Genomic DNA, 21,425 nt, shown 5'->3' with positions numbered 1-21,425 from the left:
CCACCCATTATCACCAGTGTCACACAGAGATTGTAAACTGCATTAACCTACCATTAAATAAACACTAGGTTGGCGCAGCCCGCTCTCCAGCGGACTCGCACAAAAGAGATTTTAAATCTCAAGAGCTCCACTTCATGGTTAAATAAAGATTTAAACAAAACCGACAAGACTTTGGTTTTATGATTAACAGTGGCTTCTTTCTTCCTTCCTTTCTTATTTCCCTCCTGTCTGCCTCACTCCCCTGGGTGACAGGTAGGTGGATGCAATTAAATGTGCAGGAATAAACTGAACTTCAACTCAACTCATTTGAATTCAATTGAATTTGAAAGTAAGGCCAAACAGCAACAATGATACAGAATGACAGTAAAAAAAAAACAAAAAACCCCACAACAACACACACACACACGCCTTTAAACAGAGCGTATCATCCACAGTGACTTTCTTTTAATCATTTCGACCTGCAAAAGAGTCTGCAGGTCAAAATGCTAACCTGCTGACACCTCACAAACACAACAAAAACAACCTGATTGCATTTTTCCCATGCCTTTTACTCGGTTAATCAATGTAAACTGAAAGAGAACAGCTGTCACCTCGCAACATGCTACTCTGACGCTGCTCTGCCTTTTTAAGGGGCTACTCAGCATGTACTTTGCTGCCAGCGATCAGAGTTACTGCCAAAATAAGCAGAGGGAGTATTTCAATATGTTACCCGCAGATTACAGCTTCAGTTACTGATTAAAATTTAAAGCAATGATTGACTCGTGAAAAGGAAAAAAAACATATCAAACTACAGCTTACTGTGAGTTTAGCAGCTGCAGCTTGAAAAAATAAATAAATAAATAAATAAATAAAGAAGGTCATGCTATATTTGATTTTAAGAAACCTTTGATGCACTACCAAGTTCACTGCCATTTGTGGTAATGGCTTATTGATCAATGCTGGTTATCTGACTGTAGAGAAGCACCGTGCACTGTTGTGTAAACATAACCATAATCCCTGCTCTGTGTGTGCTTGACATATTTCCTCAGGTGAGGAAATATTGAGTGACCCATGGAGACTTTTGTCCTGCAAATATCTCTGGTGCGGCAGATAAGAGGGGCCCTGCACAGCGCTGTCTGTAAAACAAGACCGTAAAAATGTCTGCAGGTGGTATTGAACTAAGCGGTGAAATATTGGCTTTGTCTAATACTCAGTTTTGGGCATCTGCTACGGCCGTGAGGTGGTTTTTCCTTCTACCGCTAAGGCACAAGAGCGTTATATTTAAATCAACATTTAGCTCCAAGTAGGACATCAAAGAGCACGAGTGGGCAATTCGGAGTTGTTTCTCAATCTGCTGTGGCAAATTGGAGCCATAATCGAGCCACTTCCTCCATCCATGTCCCTCAAAAAAAAGAAAAAAAAGGAGAAAAAGCAGGAAAAAAAAAAAATCAAATTTATACTGGAACCCTAGCCTACAGTGCTTGAAATTGCTTTCTGCACCATGCCTAATCACTGAAAAAGGGGATGATCCAACTGAGTGTCTGTGATTTGTGTGGGAGAAGAACATTTGGATCAACTTTGGGCTGGAGCTGTGTTGGTTAATCTACTAAACATCAAAGAGGAGAAAGGAGAGGGAGGAAGTGCACAGGGGGAGGAATTTATCGTGTGGGCTTGATTGGAAATCCAGCAGGGACACTCTGGTCCCCCCCTGTAATCGTCTGTAATCTCCTGTAGGTTGTATGTGGCCTGAGAGGAGCTGAGAAGCAGCCTATTACCCACCTCCTGCCGATGGGAGGCCCTGATAATAGGACGACGGGAAATGAGGGAAGCCGAAGAGGAAAGGAGTAATACACAGAGAGGAAAGGGGTCGTCTTTTATTTTATTTTATTTTTTAAACCCAGGCATGCATAAAGTCTGAGCTTGGAGGAACGTTGGCCTTTGTTGATAATAAATTGATCATAACTTCCTCAACAGTGAAAGATCAATATGAACTTGTCTGCAGCTTTAGAGACATCTTTCTCCCTGAGAGCTTTTCACATGCGTTTCAGTCAATGGTACTTATTCCTAGTGCATCAGAGTATTGATCAACAAGCAACTTGAAGCTGGTGAGAAAAGGGAGCAACTTACCCTTCTGGACTGAATCTCATTAACATACAGAGGCAAAAGAAACTCGCTGATTCCCTCCATGCGAATCCCATCCTGGTTCAGCTTGAGGTTTCCCATTCCATCCTGAAACAGAGTCATGATCATCAGTGACACTGTAAGAAGCTGTGTTCATTTTCCTGATTTGATTTAAAGGGTTATAGCTTCCCAAACGTTTTTTAAAAAAGAAAAAAAAAAGGATCCTGGCGTCGGTGAAGTACATTAGACGGAGCTCAAGCTGTTGTGTAGCAGACAGGCCGGTGGACAGGCAGCGGGGCTGAGTGACAGGGAAGAAGTAGGACATGACATCGAGGTGACAATGCCACAGACACTCAGCACTGTCAGGGTGACAGGCTGCATGCAGTGGGAGGCAAACTGAGGAGGAACAGACTAATGTGGCAGCTATGGAAGCGAATGTTGAGAAGACTCATGGAAATAAGAAAGAAATTAGATTTATGGTCCTGCTGATTTGCATGAAATAGTATTAGCTCAATATTGTATATTAATATGCAAGTTTTGGGGGTTTTCGTCTTACCAAGGTCAAAGTGGGTAGTGTTGTACTGCACTGTGATACATTCAAAGCTGCTGCTAATGTTTTGTCCACTGCATTTACATAAATGGGCACGTGTGATAAATTGGACAAAATTAAAGACACTGCTGTGGAAAATAATGGCTGCGAACAATGTCAACAGAGCTTTTTTAACCATATGGGACCTGACAGTCACTGCCACTTACACACCAGCTTTCTTTAACTGCTATCAAAACGGCTCAAGATGCTCCTCGCCACACACGGCTTAATGATTAATAACTGCAAGAGCCAGCCAACTCCTCTTTGAAAAAGGACCAACTTACATTTCAAGCAGCGCGCTGTATTAGAATTTAACAGTCAAATCAGACACTTGGCATGTAATAGCAGGAAAACCATTAGAAAGGAGAGGCACGTGACATTAAAGACATCCATATTCTGCAGAGATGGCCCGTTCCAGCTATTATCCATTATCTTACTCACCTTCAAGTTTTACATAAGCGCTTCTCAAACTGTGTGACTGAGCCCATAAACTCTGCAGGAAAGAGTTCACAGAGGTCAAGACGGAAAGCTGTTTTTCTCATATACTTCTATAGGACAGGAAGTCTTTCTGTAGCCACAACTATCGTGGTGGTGTTTAGATTTAAGCCATTTTGCACTGGCTTCATTGTTTTGTACCATCTTTGATACTTTTTGATGATTTGGCTACACAATGGGATGTGTCATTGAGGCTACATCCATCATTCATAAAATTAAAAAATAAAAAGTATGTGGTATGAACAAATAAACATCTTATATACATATCTATATATAAAAACAAGGAAGTTCGGGAAATCTCTCAAAAAAGTTGCTTAAAACTACTTCAACGTTCAAGTTTAACCACTAAAGCTGATTCTTCTACTCAGGAATGCAAGAAAATAACTGATTTGGTATCTTGATTAAAAAAGCAACAATGTGCTTTACTCATTTTTTCTTTTTTGGTAAAACTGTACATTTGGAAATAAATGGTGTTAACATAAAAAAGGATTTTGGTAATTACCAGCTTATTTTTGTGTGTTGCATTATTGTCCCAATACTAGTACTTAAAATTATTTAAATTGTTCATTTATTTATTTATTGCTATATTTGTTTTAATTAAGTAATTTCTTTACTTTTAATTAATTAATTAATTTTTCACTCTGATTGTCCGGACTGTAAATATGTTCAATGCATCTTAGTTTGTGTTTTGCTATAGAAAAATTGATTCTCAAAAGAAATTTGTTCCACCTTAACTACCTTTCCACGTGTTCAGGATTTCACGTTTAAATTTTCATTATTAATAGCACAACGTCTGGGTAACCGTAGCTGTTAATTAATGGTAGAATGAACAAAATAGGGATCGTTAATAACGAATTTGTTTCACTTGAGATTTTCCTGCAGTAAGAAGCTAAATTTAAACTTTTCAGCTTTAAAAGTTGTCTGGCCATCTGTGTGATTGAACTTTCTGAAAAGCAGCACATCATTGGTGGGATCTTTTGCTTCACCCAATAAAAGTCACACTGATTTTTCAACTATCTAGCTGTACAGCTAGTCCTACCTCTCTCCACAGGTAACAGCCCAGTGGTTTGCACTTAAATTGATTCTTTGCCATCCCGTTTCAACAGAAGCTACATCAATTTTAAAAAAAATGAAATACCAAATACTGTATGAAATGAAGCATGATCCCGCAACTTCACCTCACATTTACTCGGGGGCTGATTTTGGGCTGTATATAATTCAGTAGAAATTGGACAAGGTTATGCCTAGCTGCACCACAATGAGCAGACTGAAGTGTGAGGGCAGCTTTGTAGAGATGTGTATGAACAGATTGGCCCTGAGGGATGTGTTGAAAGAGTCCATAGTGCTAGCGGCACAAATGGATGGAGTGAATTACAGAGGCAGAGAAAAGCAGGGAGAGCGCCATCATGCATGAGAGCAAAGAGCAGGGACAGACAGGAGAACAAAGTCAGGGGAGTTTCGGAGGTGTGTGCGGCAGTGTGGAGGTCAGACTGTGAAGTTGCTGCTGTGCTGGAAGGAGGCGGCATAGTGGGTGTGAAGAATTCAGCACACGCTGCAGTCACTTAAATAAGTAGATGGGAGGTAGGAGAAAAAGGAGGGCGTCACAAACAGCCCCAGTTCGATAATGTTCAAAGGCTAAAGGAGACCGTCAGCATCAGTGAAACAAAGGGTGATGTTCCAGAGGAGGAACTCCTGCCACAGTTAAAAGAGAAACTGTAGAGCCAAAAACAACCTGAGCTTTACCCCCTCTGCCCTCGACAGACGGGCAGAAGTTTTGGAGTTGTTTCTTTAATGCTACATATCTGCTTTATCATCCTATTTGATCCAGTCAGAGGATCCAAGATAGCACACGCACATAGCTTCACCCAGAAAAAAATTAATAAATAAATAAAAAGGGAAAACAGCCCACATGGTTTTCAGACCAGTGACTTCAAAAAGGATTGACTCACATAATCCATTTTCCCATATTTAGAGGGGAAAAAAGCATTTTCAGAGAAACTTTATTTTTAACAATCAATGCTTTTGAGTAGTGTGCATCATCAGGCTGCCCGTGTGATGTAACCGCAGAGATATTCACACACTCAGCTTGCTGGAAACATTCAGGTTGTGACTTCTGATTTACCGGGCAGCTTTGTGGTGAGTGTTTATCCCGTCCCACTGGATTATTAATCCTAAGATTAATAGTTGACTCAAAGTCTTACGAGCTTGATTGCTAGAACTGCAATGAATCCCTGTTGGCCTTACATCATAGTGCTTAACATCATTGTTTGAACTGAGCTAATAATGTTCATCCTGGAGATTATAAATACTGAACAACTACTTTTACTGAAATTCAGAATAGAGAGTCAAATTCAGAAGCAACTGAATGTGTGATTAGGTTGTCAGAGTTATGATAGAAGCACCGTGGTGTATCTCTAGCCAAACAGAATACCTGCTAATACATTAACATAGTGAACACGCAAGACAGTCTATTACTTTTCTAATGATGGAATTATCATTGAGCAATTACTTATACTGTATTTACACAACATATTACATGTCAAACCATGTTACCACAATAAAACAAACAAACTGTACTACCACGATACTGTATCAATACAAGGATACCAAATATCGATATTTCATCAAACAATTAAATGAAAACTCTCTGGAAATACTACAAATATGAGTGATCATCTGATGCACGACCATCCAGAGATAATGTTAGCCAAAAAAACTTACATTAAATTATCTTAACTGAATTACCATCCAGCAATAGACACACTTAGCTTGACAAAGCTAATTCAGCCAAACCTAATGGCTCAGTCACATGAGTAGAAATAGGAGAGCAACATCTCCAAAAAAAAAAAAAAAAAAAAAAAAAAAAAAAAAGAATCAGGTGCTGTCTGATGACTGTTTTGAATTTTTTCATATTGTGTGGCAGACTAAGTGGTTACCCAGAACATGAGGGTGTTGCACACTCAAGATCACTTTTGAGGACAGGGCGATTGCACAGGTCACCTGATAGGAGGCAACCTTTCTGCAAACAGCTGCAGTCTGACTTGGACTGACTGCAATCGCTCTGAGAGAGATTGTTGAAGGTTTGCTGTCTCATTTATAGACAGATTACCAACATGTTGCCGTCAGTCTAAATGAGTCTTTGTCAGTGAACACAACTCCAGGGGACTCGACCCAACTGACTGCCAGCTGGTTATAGTCTGGTTATATTTCTGTGGATTTCTGTCTACGTAGACAACAACAGATATGAGATTTTTCATGATTTATTACAGTTATATTACCAATTTGACTCCATTTAATCACTCACTGATAGCAGACTGACTCTTTCTGGCAACATTTATAGCAGGTTTTAATGAAATTTGTTGTTGTGCTTGACAATCTCATTTTGCCGCAACAAAATGCAGTAATGCAGTTTTTATGTACTGGAGAAAATGAAACTTAATGTTGAGGATTTTTTCCCTTGATAGGATTGTCAATATGGCTGCTGAGTGGAAAATCTTGCTTTATTTTAAATCAAGCATTGTTGCGTGCACCAAGTGTTCAAAGTGACTTATTTTTTTAATGCAAGTTCTCCAATACCGTCTCATTTTAATAAATGATAATCAGTGGCAACTTTAAAATGTAACAGCAATGCCCTCGTGGTGCGGTTCTTAGAAGCTACGGTTATGCTTTTTTTTTTTTTTTTAATGAAACTTGCTGAGTCCTGAGAGATCTGGAGCAGCGAAGTGCATTTTCTGAAGCAACACCAACACCACTGATAAGGTCTTTCACTCATGACATAGATTGATGACAGAAGAAGGAGCAGAGGAGTGATTGTAATAGTCGAGGGGGTTTGGGGGGTTGGGAGGGGTGCTGCCATTGGGAATTTGTTGACAAAATGGTAAATTGTGTGCATTGTCCCTGAAAATGTCACGGGAGGAGCTCGCAGCTTCTGCCTGTTTGGATTTTGCTTGAGATTAACACGTTCTGCTGCCAAGGCTTTTCCTAATACTACAGAATCCAGACGAATCCAGTACACAGCACGAGATGCCCGTTATATATTTGATCCCCTATATTTGTAACCCTGCTGTCAATACTTGTTTAGTTTAGACACTAAAGCAGTCTCAATCAAATCTAACTGCTATACACTGGCTGATTTGTCTGATTTATATAATTATGTTATTACTATAAATGCTTTTCATAGGAGAGGGTTGGAACACAGCACAGACTGGAGTGTATCAGAGAGGGTAAAGACGGTAAAGCGAAGACAGTGCTGCCAACAACTTGTTAGCCTGCTCTAAGCGCAATAAAAGCTTCCAACGACTGTTAATGTGTCTGAGAGAACAAGACGCACACCACAAATGCTGTTCTGGATACAGCATTATGGTTCTCCTACTGAGTTAGCGGTCGACACCTCTGATAGGCACAGGAGGACGGGCTAAGACCAACACTTCATTTCAGTGATGCTGGATTTAATAAGAGTACAAGCCTTCCTTGCAACAATGAGCTTAATCGTGCACATCTGACAGCTCTGAAGGAGAGCCGGACAGCTTTAAGGAGAAATTCTGGACCAGTTTTCTTTACATGTTTGAGGACAGCACTAGAGATCCTATGAATATATGTATAAATATATGATCTCTAGTGCTGGTCTCAAATATCTACCTGCACATACAGAAATAAGATTTCCTCTCAGGCCACCCCAAACACAATACTGTTTTGTTTTTTTTTGTCTGATGAAATTCAGTCGGAGATTTATTTTTCCTGCAAACTTTACTCAGTCACCGTGACATTATTCTGCAAGATAATGTGGGAATTCATTTTCCCCTCAATAATGGGCACCTGTTAGGAATCAGAAGGCAGCAAAGCAGCCAAAATCATGACCGCTCCCTCTATCTACGGGAGTCCACAAATCACAGACAAGCCCTGGCTTATTCAAATACTCCTCTTCATACTTCAGATTAGAGCGGGACTGATATAGCAGCAGGCGGATATTATTGCCCAATATTATCCATTTGCTGATATATATCTACTGGGATTTTTATCAGCTGGCAAATAAACATTTAAAAATTACACAAGCAAGGTGAGAAACACTATTCCACCAATATTATGAGTCCTGGCATTGCATAGTCTGTCCACCAGAGGGCACTAACCAACTTCCTTGTAGGCATTATGTTTTTGGAAAGCCACAAACAAAAGTAGTCCACTTTGGTGACTCTGCAGCTGTCTACATAGGCCGGGTCCTTCAAAGAAAAAGCCGGAAGTGCAAGACTGAAATAGGACGGTCTAGCCTTCAGATTTGCGTCACCGCTGTCTCGGTGGAGTTTAATAAACTCAGCTGTCTGCTCCTTGCTGTCTAAAATATAACAGGACACTGCCGAAATTCTTGACCACCTCATACTTCTTTTTAATCAGTTTTCTGTTTGATGTTTATCCAGCTGTGTGAAAATACCAGAGGAACTCACCCGAGGGATTAATCAAGTTTTATTTAATCAAATCTAATCTAATAACTTTGATCTCAACCAAACCGATTTACTCAGGAACAAATAAAACACTGAAAAAAGCCAAACAATAACATTTTTAAGTTATCTGAGTGACTTACATATCATGTTTAACCTGAGTAGCGAAAGACATTGGGGGTCTGAAAACGATGAAGACGGGAGTCCGCTGTTCTAGTGACCCTTGAACCCCCAACTCGCTATCGATCTGGTGGGTAACAGACGTCTCCGAAAACATCGGAGCACTTTTGCAAATATGTGATGTCTTGATAAACCGAGCAGATATTTGAAGTTTACGCAGCTACATTCTCGCCTGAAACTATCTTAAAAGTTTATTTTGTGACCCACAAAGAATAAAAGAGTAATATTAAAACTTAGTAGCAGCTGCCATTGTTGGAAACTGGAATTGGCTGGGCCATGAAGGATACACCCGACCCACCCTTCAAATCTGGGGAAAAGGAGGAAGCATTTGTGGGCCGCATTCGTAGGAGTCTACGAATTGAGACAGCCTTTGTCGCGTCACTGTGACATAATCGGTCTACAAATGCGGCCTCAGGAGGATGCGGCCTACGTTTCGGGACACAGCTACTGTCTTCCTTAGCCTCTCTGTCATGTGGAATTCTTTTTTCCTCTTTACCGTCTCCTGCTGGGACTGATTTTTTTTTTTTAACCATGGCGTTGTAAATTTGGGTGTTATCTGCATAGAAATGGTAAACATGTCCATAAAAATAATGATGTCAGCTTCCCTAAACCACTGCTGTAGTGCGCTGCTCCTCTCTTGATCCTGGGCCTTCTGCAGCCGTATATTAAAACCACAGTGGCTAATATTGGTCTCAAACTGGCCTTTCATTTTATGCAAGACAAGCAGATAAATTCTGTAAATTCTCTAATACAACCTATAGCTACAGAAAAGGCTAACATTGTTATCTTTTTACAAAAAAACAGCTAAACATGAGAGGTTTTTGGACAAAGTTTGTGTTCTCCATTCTTTAAGCACCGTTTAAGCACCGGCACCGTTTCAAAAGTACCGGTTTGGCACTGGTATCAGATAAAATCTAAACGATACCCATCCCTAAGTGGCACAAATAATTTGTGTGGCATCTTATTGAATGCAGAACAGCTGATTGTTCTGTAAATAGTTTGAAATGGTTATTTAAAAAAAATCAAGGTAAAAGGTAAATGGATGCAAATAATAAATAACTGCAAACTTTGTTTGCAAAACTTGTGCATAGGATTTTAGATTTGACTATTTATATTTGCATTTAAAGTTATGAAATATGATTCATTAAACATGTTTTTGGTTGTTACAGTAAAAAATATAACATTTTCTACTCTGATTTTGTTTTTTTGTCTAATTTTAGATCAATTGTGTTAATACAGTATGTCAAAATGAAAACACAACTGAGGTTGTGCTGAAAAGGATGATACCAAACAAGGCACAGGGTCACCTGCTCACTCACTGAGCTAAACTGGCTCCCTTTAAAACACATCTTAAAACTCATCTTTGTTCCTTGGTATTTAAATCAGAATGGTGTTTTCTTACCTTATATTTATTATTTAGTTGCGGGAAGCTGATTGTTTTTTGTTGATGAGTGAGTACACGGGTGGGATTTGATAAGTTTTCTTCGTCCCACTCCTTTTCAGGTAATTTTTGTTTTTGTTTTGTGCACTTTATGTTCAATATATGTATTTTTGTTGTGCCTGAAATGAACAAATAAATGAATGAATGAATGAATGAATGAATGAATTATTAATATTATTGGTAAGGGTTTTTTTGTTTCACTGACTTTTTGAGAGTGTACTGCTCCTTTGTATGAGACCTTGTCAAACTTGTGTTTTCAATAAAAAGTGCTCTATAAATAAACTGGATTGGAAAGATTGGAAAGAACCAGCTGATCTGGGCACAGTAATCCACGAGTTGTTGTGACAATAAAACAAGATCATTTTTAAACAGCAGTCATGTTATCTTAGTAAGAATTCACAAATAAATACATGTAACAAATGTTATTAAAAAATCTGTTTATGTTTTTTGTGCCTGCAAGAAAAATAATTACTGGCCCAAATCAACTTTTTAAATCACCAAATATTAACATCAGTCAGAATCTATTCATATGTCGACTTTAATGATGAGATCATAGGCTTCCTTCTGATAACTCAAAGTGTGTGTTTGCCGTGCTGTACTCACCACTGAGAAGTTCATAACCTTTATGATCCAGACGGTGAGGGCCAGGTTAACTATCATGGTGACCAGGAGCAGTAGCAGGAAGAAATAAAGGCATCTTTTTCTCCACCCGTATAAACCCACCGGGTACACGGCATCGCAGCCTGGTCGTTGGAGGTGCAGGGACTGGGATGCAAGAATAAACTGCTCCTGGGTAATCTGGAAAACAAACCAAAAAAAAAAAAACTGTGTGTTAGTCGGCTGTCAAGGATATATTCACTCCGCACAGAAGCAATCCCATATTCTAAGTGGTTATTACCTTGCAAGTGCCGCTAAAATGACTCTATGCTGAGGCACGGCTGTGTTATTTTACAATTTTTTTTAAAGTAGTGCCACTACGCAAAAAAACAAAAGATGAAAGCATGGCATGAATATCAGCTAGGGTATTACCTGGCATCTTAGACCACAGTTACAGATTTCTACTGAGAAAATTGCAAATAGCCAATTTATTTATTGGTTGTTTGCAATGTGCATAAACCTGGAAACACAAGCAAAGTAGCCCAGTGATTAATCAAGCTGTGTCCAAAAGACAAAGTCATTTTCTGACTTAATTTTATTAAAAAACAACAACATAAGAAACCAAATCAAAGCCTTAAAAGGTTGTGCATTTCATCCCACTGAAGGAAAGAGGGATCGTCTGTCAACATTCATTGATCAGAAGAAAAGCCATCAGTTGTCGGAGTAACTGGCCCCGAAGTGGAAAAGCTCTTAAACAGCATACACTGCAAGTCAATGAGCATAAATCTACAGCCAAAACTAGATACTAACGAGCTAATCATAGTGATTAATGTAAGCTACACTCTGGAAAACAAGGTCCTTGACCTTTCTCTTCTTCTTGTATTTACGTTCTTTAAAAATCAAACTTCATTTGTACCGGCTTAATAACGTGTCACAGCTTTGTTTTCACTGCTAATTACTTGTTGACATTTTGTCATTCCAGTACTTGGAAAAGAAAGTCACTGAGAGCAACGGCTTCCTGCAGATGACCTGTGCAGCATTCGCCTCGGGCTGAGAACTTCACAATGTTACTACCCATCAACCTTTCAGTGGAAAATATTTCACATGGCTGGCTTTATGGAGCTACATCCAGCACAAGATGTGAAACACACTGCGATGGTTGCCACAGGCAGTCAGCACACGACTTAAGTATAGGAGTTCTGCCCAGACTATTTTATTTTCAATTATTTTTTTTTTCAATTAATTTGACTTCCAATGATTATGAGAACGAGATAATCGAGAGGAAAATGGTCATTGTGCCATTTTCAGCTTCTCGGCGATGTTCTCGTTTTGCATCGTTGTAAATCCAGCCCACCTAAATTAACGTTTGAGAAAACACACTGTTAACAACCAAGTAAAATACTTGTGACATCGGCACAGACCAACATAATGCACGAAGCCCTGCTGATCAGTATGCAACTTAGAAACTCCCTCTGATTTTTACAACCAATTACTGTGATGAATGATTCATCTATTAAGTGTGTTTTGACAGTGACCATGGGTCAACTCCAGCCTCAAGTCAACACAAGATAAGAATTTATACCTTCAAATCAATATTACAGATTATCTTTTTTTTAAAGCTAAATCATCTGGATTTTGTTGGTCATGGGTAGCTGTGCCCAGCAGCTATCTGCAAACACTCACCTATGGTTACAAAAACAAAAATGTGCCAGCCAGTGCACCAACTCTGAGGCTTCAAATCGTGCGGCCAGAAAGTCAAAAGGTGATAGCCATCTTTTATGTACAGTCTAAGGTAAATTAGCATAAGTAATAGGGATGTGCCGACTCGATATTTGGACTGGATATCGGCCTGATATAGACCCAAAAAGATGGAGCCCATATCAATTCAATTCAGTTTTATTTATACAGCACCAAATCACAACAACAGTCGCCTCAAGGCGCTTTATATTGTAAGGTAATCTCTCTGACAATCATCCGGTGTCAGTCCCCTCAGTTCACTTCTCTGTTGGAGTTGGAGGTGTTTCACTGTAGCTACACCAACAGCTTCTGTCTGTATGTTTGCAAAACTGTTTCACGTAAGAACAAACTGTGGTTAAAGTGAGCCATCATGGGTGAAAAGATCAGATGTGGCTTTCTCTCTTTCTCTCACTCACTCTCACTTTGTTCAGAGAGTTTGTCCAAGACGTTAGAAGGACGCTGCTTTAAGCTCTCATTATACTTGTGATAAAGTAACGTGTTGTCAATGCCATTAAATAATATTTCACTTCAGCTGTCTCCTGTCAGCTCCGTAGCTGTTTGACAATGAAGCAGTAGCATTCACTTTGTGATTTTTAAAGTCAGTCCGATGCAAATAAATCAGATGCATAACACAAGTACATTGCTGTTCCATTGTATTTATCTTGTTGATATCAACCAAAAATTCTGGAAATTTCTTGGATGTATTTTTTTCTTAAACTTTATGTTACAAAGTTTGAAAGGATCTTTAAAGTTGAGTCTGATGTTTCTTTACACATATAACAATGATTCTCGGTCTCTGTTGTTCAGTTATGGTCACCCATTATTAATTTAACACTGGTATCGGCTCAGTTCCTGTTATCAGCAGATACACACAGTCGAGGTATCACTATGGAACTAGAAGAAAGCCGGATCAGGCCATCTTTAATAAGTAAAAGGCTAAAAAGGCGAGCTCTTCTCTCTACATCATTAAAGCTGCCTCCTTTTGGAGATTCAAACCACGCCAAAGCGATAACTTAAGCTACAGGCATGTTTAGCACTGCGGAGACACTGAAGTGTCCTGAGCCACTGCTCATCACTTTGTATTTGGTGGGAAAATAGTAAATAGCCTTCAGACATTTATTGAAATATTTGCAAACATACATGGAAATACAGTAAAAACAATTTCTAAAGTCAATAACGTGTAAGGTCACCTTTATTCTTCATCACAGCCTGAACTGTCTTCGGCAAGAAACTTTTACACAATGGAGCAAAAATCTCACTGCGCTTGTTTCCAACACCACTGAGCCTCCACCGTTTTCTGCAGACGTGGAAATGTCCAAATGTCCACAGAAAAACTTTGAAAGACCATTGGAAAGCCTGTAGGACTATTGCTCAAGACCAATTTTAAAAGGGAAGCAAATTATAAAGAAATTAAGGGCGTCTAAAGAATTTTGAACAATGCCGTATGTCTACACTCAGTCATCACAGATCGTTATCTTAAAAGATCTGAACATGTGCTCAGGGGGGTAAAGCCCTGCTAGAGTCCCTTCAGATCTTCATTTTGCTCTGTTCTGTCTGTCCTGTACAAATAGGCACCAGCAGATCTTAAAATCACTTCAATAAGCTTTTGGCTTCGTGGACAGTGATGGCCCTCTACACACTATGACTTCAAAGCTTTACGCTGATTTCTTACTAACATTTGTTTTTCTTTTTTCTACAATATGCCAGCATTTAGGGGTCTTAACTGTGAGATGGAACAATGTCCAATGAGGCACTGTTAGTGTGTAACGTTAAAAACAACTAAAAATAAATAAAAATGCACTTTTCTTTCATTTTTTTTTATGCAGTCTGCTGAACCCAAAATAACAAAACATGACAGAGAATTTAGTGCTCCACTTCACCCCATCCACATAACACAGCTTAAATTACGATGCTCATTTCTGTGTTTTTCCATCCACTCCACATCAATCAAAACAGGATAAACTGGAATTTGATTGAAGGGTCGATTTTGCGCCATCAAAGTGCCTCACCACTCTGCCTGAATAACTAGGTGCCTGCCAGCCACGAAGAAGCTGCGACATGGGAGCTCTGATCTGAGATCAGAGAAGATGATGTCTGTCAAGTGCGGCTGTCCGAATGAGGGCGAGCAGTCGCTGTTCTTCAGCAGATCGTGACCGCTGGCTGACAGCGTGAAACTCTCGATCACAGGGTGCAAGGTTGGCTGAGCTCTCAGCTGCTCTGCTCAGCTGTAGCTGGCCTGAATTTATACTAAGTTTGCCATGCCACTCACTCACATAGATATACATGAAGAAAAGATACCAGCCCATACAATCCAAGATAAAACGTCCGTTTTATTATGTCAATTTTGTTCTTTTCTACTTTTTTTTTTTAGACCAACAAAGCAGAAACTATAAATTTATCAAAGCAGTATGAAATGCTTTAATTCCATTACACACACATCCATAACTGACACACCTGTGCACAGTTCCCCTCTGAGAGACCCCCAGATGTGTAATGCATGCACAAGTAAAGCCATGCCCCACATGCTTTATTCACACTCAGCATGCCATTAGCATAATGTAACAAAAAATAATTTCCCCCAGGGATCAATAAAGTATTCTGATTCTGATTCTGATTCTGATAAGACACTTATGGCAGGCATCATTAGCTTGTATGTGTTTTTCCCCCCCTGACAGGCTTTCATTAGCTGTGGCAGAACGGGCAAAGACTCTCAGCAGGGTAAAGACTTTTTCCAAGAAGAACTCAACTACTTTGCCAAGGTTTGAGCACGGTAAAGCAGAATATATATATATATATATGGTTGCAGACGTCTTACTTATAGAGGGAGTCTTATAGAGGGAGGGAACAATATCTGTTTTAACAGTCAGGCCAGAGTCGCAGTCTGTGAAGGTATTGTGTTGTTGCAACAAATCAATATCTCTTACAAGGGTGAGCGGTTGATGAATTTTAGTCATTATAAAAGCAGAGACACTGAAGGTGTTTTTGTACAACTGTGCAGCATTGCATCATCAGGCAGTGTGTGGAGTGGTGGTAAAAGGTTGGTGCTAGAAATAGACACAACCTTCGGGCTGCGGATGAGTTCATGGAAACGCCTGCATTTTTCTTTCTTTTTTCAGATTCTTTACTCCACAACTCCAACTCGTGACTTCATTGAAGAATGTGATATTCAAAAGACCAAGGGGACAAAACATGAATTAATCTTATAGCTTTCCTGCACTGAGGGGCAACCTATCACATCATGTATACACTATAACTATTCTGTAATATTTTATATATACACACACACGTAAATGGGACCTCTACTGCTCATTCCTTGCTCCATATTTTTATTCTTGAACTCTACTAGAGAGTTTTCATGACTCACACTTATCCTTCTTTATCTTATACCAGGCCTTCGTGCAGCTCCCCAGTTTATCCTCTGTGTGTAAAAAGTGTTTTTTTTCCCCTTCCCTTCTCCCCTCCCCTTCATGCCAACTTTCTTCCCACTGGATGCCCCTTTTAAAGAGAAGGTTTCATCAGCAGCAGGTGGGTGGGGCTTTTGTGCTCACAGCCAGAGCTGTGAGCATGACCGTATTCGGAATATCTTTTATCACTGACATCATGCAGAGCCAAGAATAGGAAAAAATGGTCAGTGTGAGCATTTAAGAGAGGACTGTGAACATAGGTTTTATACTACATGGCAAATATGGCCATTTATTTCAGTGGATTGAGGTATTTGATGTTATGGGAATGAAGGAGGTGCTTGGTGGCATATCAAATGACATTACCAGAATACATGTTTCTAATGCTAGCAAAATATTCCTGCCTAAACCACAACAAATACTCAGTCAGCACAAACTGCAGGCCCACCTGTAAGCCAAGGGATGGGGCACAGCGGGGCATTTAAACAGCGTGCAGAGAGAAAAAGAACAGATAATAAACTGGTAGTTAAATCCAAAATTAAGTCCACAACAGTTCGCCTGTCTCAACTGCTTCACTCAACACTTAATAGCCTAACTGCACTTGTGTGAGTGACTCAGTCTGACTCTCAATGTTTGCTGTGGGAGGCAAGTCTCTTCCTAGTGAGTACGAGAAGTTTCAGTGAGAGGAGGGAGTGAATGCTGTTAGGAGCAGTCACCTTCTTCTACTGGAGTGTGTCAATAAGCTGAGGATGCACTGGTTACTGAAAGATGCAATAAACTGGTGAGTAACCATCGCCTGTTTACAATATTAATCAGTTTTTGTTTACAACACTTAACAACACTATTTTTAACTATGATAGTTGACACTGGTAAGTCACAAACCCACAGACAGTCCCAAACCTATGTCACCAATGCAATTCATCCACGTGATGCTAATCAGCCAGTCATGTCACTTCATTGAAAATGTCTGTGTGCGCAGGTGCGTAAACAGAAAAGTCTGTGACGAGATGAGATGCAGACGTGCCAAGAAGTAAGTGAGGGAAACAGAAAGAGAGAAAAGAGCTGCTGTCAGTGTTTCCTGAGCTTGGTTACATGTGAAATGTTGTTAATGAAAAAGAATGAAAGGGGAAACTCAAACTACTTTCTTTTGTTAATTTAAGGACTTGAGAAAACTTTCTCAAAAGCCCTTTTGAAATGTAAAAGAAGAAGTTTTATTTTTTTATTTGATAGCCCTCTAGCCTATATTGAGAATAAATATTATTGAAATACTGAATTGAATCTGCCGCCGCTTTGGTTTATTGCAGCCAGAAGTTAACATGGTTTCATTCATAAATTGGCATTTTCGCTCATGGAAAATGCAGCGTTTTCAAAACGCTCTCGAAATGCATACATTTGAAAAAGGTGCTTTCACGTCGCAGTGTGGACAGCGAAAACTGAGACTTTCTAAAATGATGATGCAGTCATGTGACCAATTAAACTAAGATAGCGGAGGGCATTATACAGCAGCTGTTTTGTTTGCTCTCAATTTTGACAGCCCTATTAAAGATTAATATCAGTCTGTACATGCTCCACATAGCTTTTCTTCAAATTCTTTAATTCTCACTCACTTTTGCAACTTTGTACTTTTGTGTTACTCGCAGCAACAACTCCACCTCATTGTTAGTCCATTTATTTATTTATTTATTTTTGATTTTTTGATTTATTGATTAGCATTCAAATTCAAATCTCAGTGAAAACAGTGAAAAAAAAAAAAACAGTGAAAACAGAACAAAAATCTACCATAAAGAAAGAAAGCATGAGACAAGGCTAATCAAAAGGTATTGGCTGAAGCATTTGCTTATTACGCCAACCCTTTTCACAAAATATCTTTTTGTATGCAGCTCCTGTACACAGGGCTTGAAGAAAATAATAAAACAAAGCAAAAACCAAACAAACAAACAAAAAAAAAAAACAAAGAAAAAAAAACTTTCCACCTTAGATAAGTAACTACATCAAAGCAAAAGAATCAAGAGGTTGTTGTTGTTTTTTCTCCTTTTTGCTCTTTTCATTCTTGATTTATATATTTTTCTAATACTCTATTTTTAAACATGTTTTTAAACAAGGAAAATGAACTACACCTTTTTAAATCACTGTCATAACTATTCCACAGGTTAACTCCTCTAACAGAAACACATCTCTGCTTTATATTTGTCCTTATCTTGTTTTTTTTTAAAGAAATCTGTTCCCCTTAAGTCATATTGACTCTCTCTGACTTTGAACAGCTTCTGAGTACTGGGGCAAAGCAAGTTATTTTGTGCTTTATACATTATCTATGCCATTTTATATTCAACTAAATCATAAAATTTCAGGGTATTCAGATTAATAAACAAAATGTTAGTTGGTTCTATATAGTTTGATTGGTTTATAATTCTTATAGCTCTTTTTTGTAACTTGAAAATATGAAGAGTGTTCGTTTTATATGCATTACCCCATATCTCCAGACAGTAAGTCATATATGGAAGCAACAGAGTACAATAGAGTGTGTATAATGATTTTTTTGTTCAGGACATGCTTTGTTTTATAGAGAATAGCAATGGTTTTTGACATTTTTGTTTTCACATGGTTTATATGAGACTTCCAACTCAGCTTATCATCAATTATCACTCCATGAAATTTATTTTCGTACACTCTTTCAATTTCAATTCCATTAACCCTTATTTTAGATACATTTTTCATTTGTCTAGTGCCAAAAATAATCAATTTTGTTTTCTTTATATTTAATGATAACTTATTTACATCAAACCAGTTTTTTAATATATTTAACTCCTTTTCCGCTATAGTCAGAAGCTGTTCTAAGTTTTTACCTGAGCAGTACAGAGTGGTATCATCAGCAAACAATACACATTTTAACAGTTTGGAAACACTACATATGTCATTTATATATAATATAAATAATTTAGGGCCCAGCACAGAGCCCTGAGGAACGCCACAAGTTACCTTCAACTGCTTAGATTTTACATTATTGAATTCGACATATTGATATCTGTCATCCAGGTAACTTTTCATCCACTTGTATGCTATCCCTCTTATGCCATATCTCTCTAGTTTATTCATTAATATAGAATGATCAATTGTATCAAACGCCTTTTTTAAGTCTATAAAAACACCAACAGTATATTTAAAAAACTCGGTGCTTTTGCTCAACATTTTGCCGCGACGTTTCAAAGAGCCGGAAAGTAAATAAACGGCAGACAGAAATGCGTTTCGCGCATGTGCAGTACTAGAACGTAAGCATTTTCGGCCATTTCAATGTGGACGCACAACTCTGGCTGAAAACGCTAGGGGGACGTGGAGCGTTTTCCGACAAAAACGCCGTTTTTTCAAATCTATTCGGGCTAGTGTGGACGTAACCTTTGCCAAGCCAATTCTGGTCCCCGGGCCTTATGTTTGACACGCCTGACCAAGAGAAACTGCAATTTCTGCCACTTCCATGTTGGCACCATTATTTTGCTCTGGAAAAAAAAACAACCTTTAGAGCAGTTTGAAGTCATACTTCAGACTGAGCCCAGCATCCACCATTGTCACCCTATGTAGTACAATAAACCCCCTTTTCTATGTTGACAGCTCATTCAATAATTAAAATAGCCATTAACTGCTGTGATGGATCCTTTAAAAAAAAAAAAAAAAAGCCATTCAAACATAGGACAGCTAAGCCTTGAAGAAAATACTAATACCTGCAAATAGCAGCATACCTCGCTGCAAACACGGCATCTAAAAGAAGACTCCCACAAGCTTTCTGCTGTTAAACAACCTAATCCACTCTTCAAGTGATTGTTTCCATGGATGGATAGTTTGGGTCACATCTGCTGGTGCTGGCAGATGTCTCACAAATGGATGTTGCGACTTAGCAGCAAATACAAATGACCCATATCGCTGGCCTAGAAATGTCAGTGATTCCAATTTAACCAGCAATACAGCTGAGGGACAAGAACACTATGAGAGGTGCTTACACAGAGGCATAAAATCAACTCTCTGTGTAGTCATGCAAGTCATTTTCACAGCCACAACTTTTCACAACACTGGAAGATGTTTACACAAAACTGACCTGAGCTACTGAACCCTCAAAATTATCATGAGATCTTTACACAACTGGTATCCAAGAGGACCTATCAACATTAATAACTCCAAGAAAAAAAAAACAACTATTTCCAACCAATCTTTTAGCCTACAGCCATGGCCCTGCTGGACACTTTTAGTCTATTTTCAATCCACTGTTGCTAGGGGAAACTTCAGCACTTGTAATTTCTATGGCAACCCACTGTTCCCAATGCTAGCAGATCCTGTGATTTCTTTGCAAGGGTTTTTAATGCATATATTACCCTGGTCCACTCTTGCCTCCTAAAGCTTGGTTATTCATAGAGCTAATGGAGGAGTGCATAGTGGCTGGCACTTTGTCAATTTGTCATTTCAGCATGCTGGTCACAGCTGACGCTCACAAACACGCACGCCTGGACCGATGAAGATGTCCAATTGCATCAAAGTGTAAGAAACAACAGTGACTTTTAAGAAGAAAACACTGATAACAAATAGAACTGCTCTAATTCTCAGTTTTTTAATGATGGGCCCAGAATATCACAAGTTGTGCAATTAGAAAGAAGGTAAAAGTAGAGCCGAAACGGGGCATTTAAGCCCCTCATTGACATTTGGTGATTTAGAAATCTATTTTAATATATTTTTTCTTTCGGACAAAGCAAATCTCTGACATTTGTTAGGTGCAGTTATTTATGAGTCCTTAGTAAGAGAAAACTATAAACTTTAATGTTTTATTGTACCAACAAGTTGTGGATTACTCGTTTACTCTTGCCCAACTCCACTCGGATGTTGTGTTTGTGTTGTTTCAAACACGTGTTGACAACAGAGAAATTGCAGAGTGACCTCTAGTGGAAAAAGCAGGCAACATCAACACTGATACCATTGTTGAAGGGTGTTTCCTCCATCTCTTCTTTACTTTTCTAAACTTTAATTTATGAGCTGTTATAGAAACTGATACCGATACATCTAGCTAATAGCTAATATCAGTTGATACATAGGTTGGGTTTAAGCAAAAACTACTGAAGATTTAAGTCTACATTTTAGGCAAACCCAGATATCTTAATGGCCATTCAAGTGCATTTGGCAATTCATCAAAGTATTTTCTTTCTACATCTAGTTTATATGCCTGCTTCTACATCCACTTCAAAGCCTCTTGATTCTGTGTTGGAATTACGACTTGTTTAAAAGTCTGTACTACAAAGGCCACCTGTTTACCTGCTGACACTATTCACTGGCAACCATAAGACAGGATAATCACCAGAAACCCCACGATGCAATATTACTCAGATTTTTAGTACTGCAACGACATATATTGTGATTTATAACAATTTTCCACTCTAAATTATGTGCTTAAACTTAATCTTTGCCAATATATGCTGTAT

General features: G+C 38.8%; 1 protein-coding gene across 1 annotated transcript in view; it reads right to left on the bottom strand.

Moving 5' to 3' along the window:
- Positions 1–21,425, bottom strand: part of LOC113018669 (zeta-sarcoglycan-like) — a 53,609-nt gene that overhangs the window by 27,909 nt on the left and 4,275 nt on the right. Inside the window, exons 2-3 of the mRNA XM_026161969.2 lie at positions 10,841–11,035; positions 2,107–2,208 (exon numbers count right to left, since the gene is read on the bottom strand). Of these exons, the coding sequence (XP_026017754.1) occupies positions 2,107–2,208; positions 10,841–11,035 (297 nt within the window). The remainder of the gene's footprint in view (positions 1–2,106; positions 2,209–10,840; positions 11,036–21,425) is intronic.

This window comes from Astatotilapia calliptera, chromosome 3 (genome assembly GCF_964374335.1).
Source record: "Astatotilapia calliptera chromosome 3, fAstCal68.1, whole genome shotgun sequence".
Taxonomy (NCBI): domain Eukaryota; kingdom Metazoa; phylum Chordata; class Actinopteri; order Cichliformes; family Cichlidae; genus Astatotilapia; species Astatotilapia calliptera.
The sequence above is the reverse complement of the archived record's forward strand: the minus strand, read 5'-3'. Positions and strand labels throughout refer to the sequence as shown.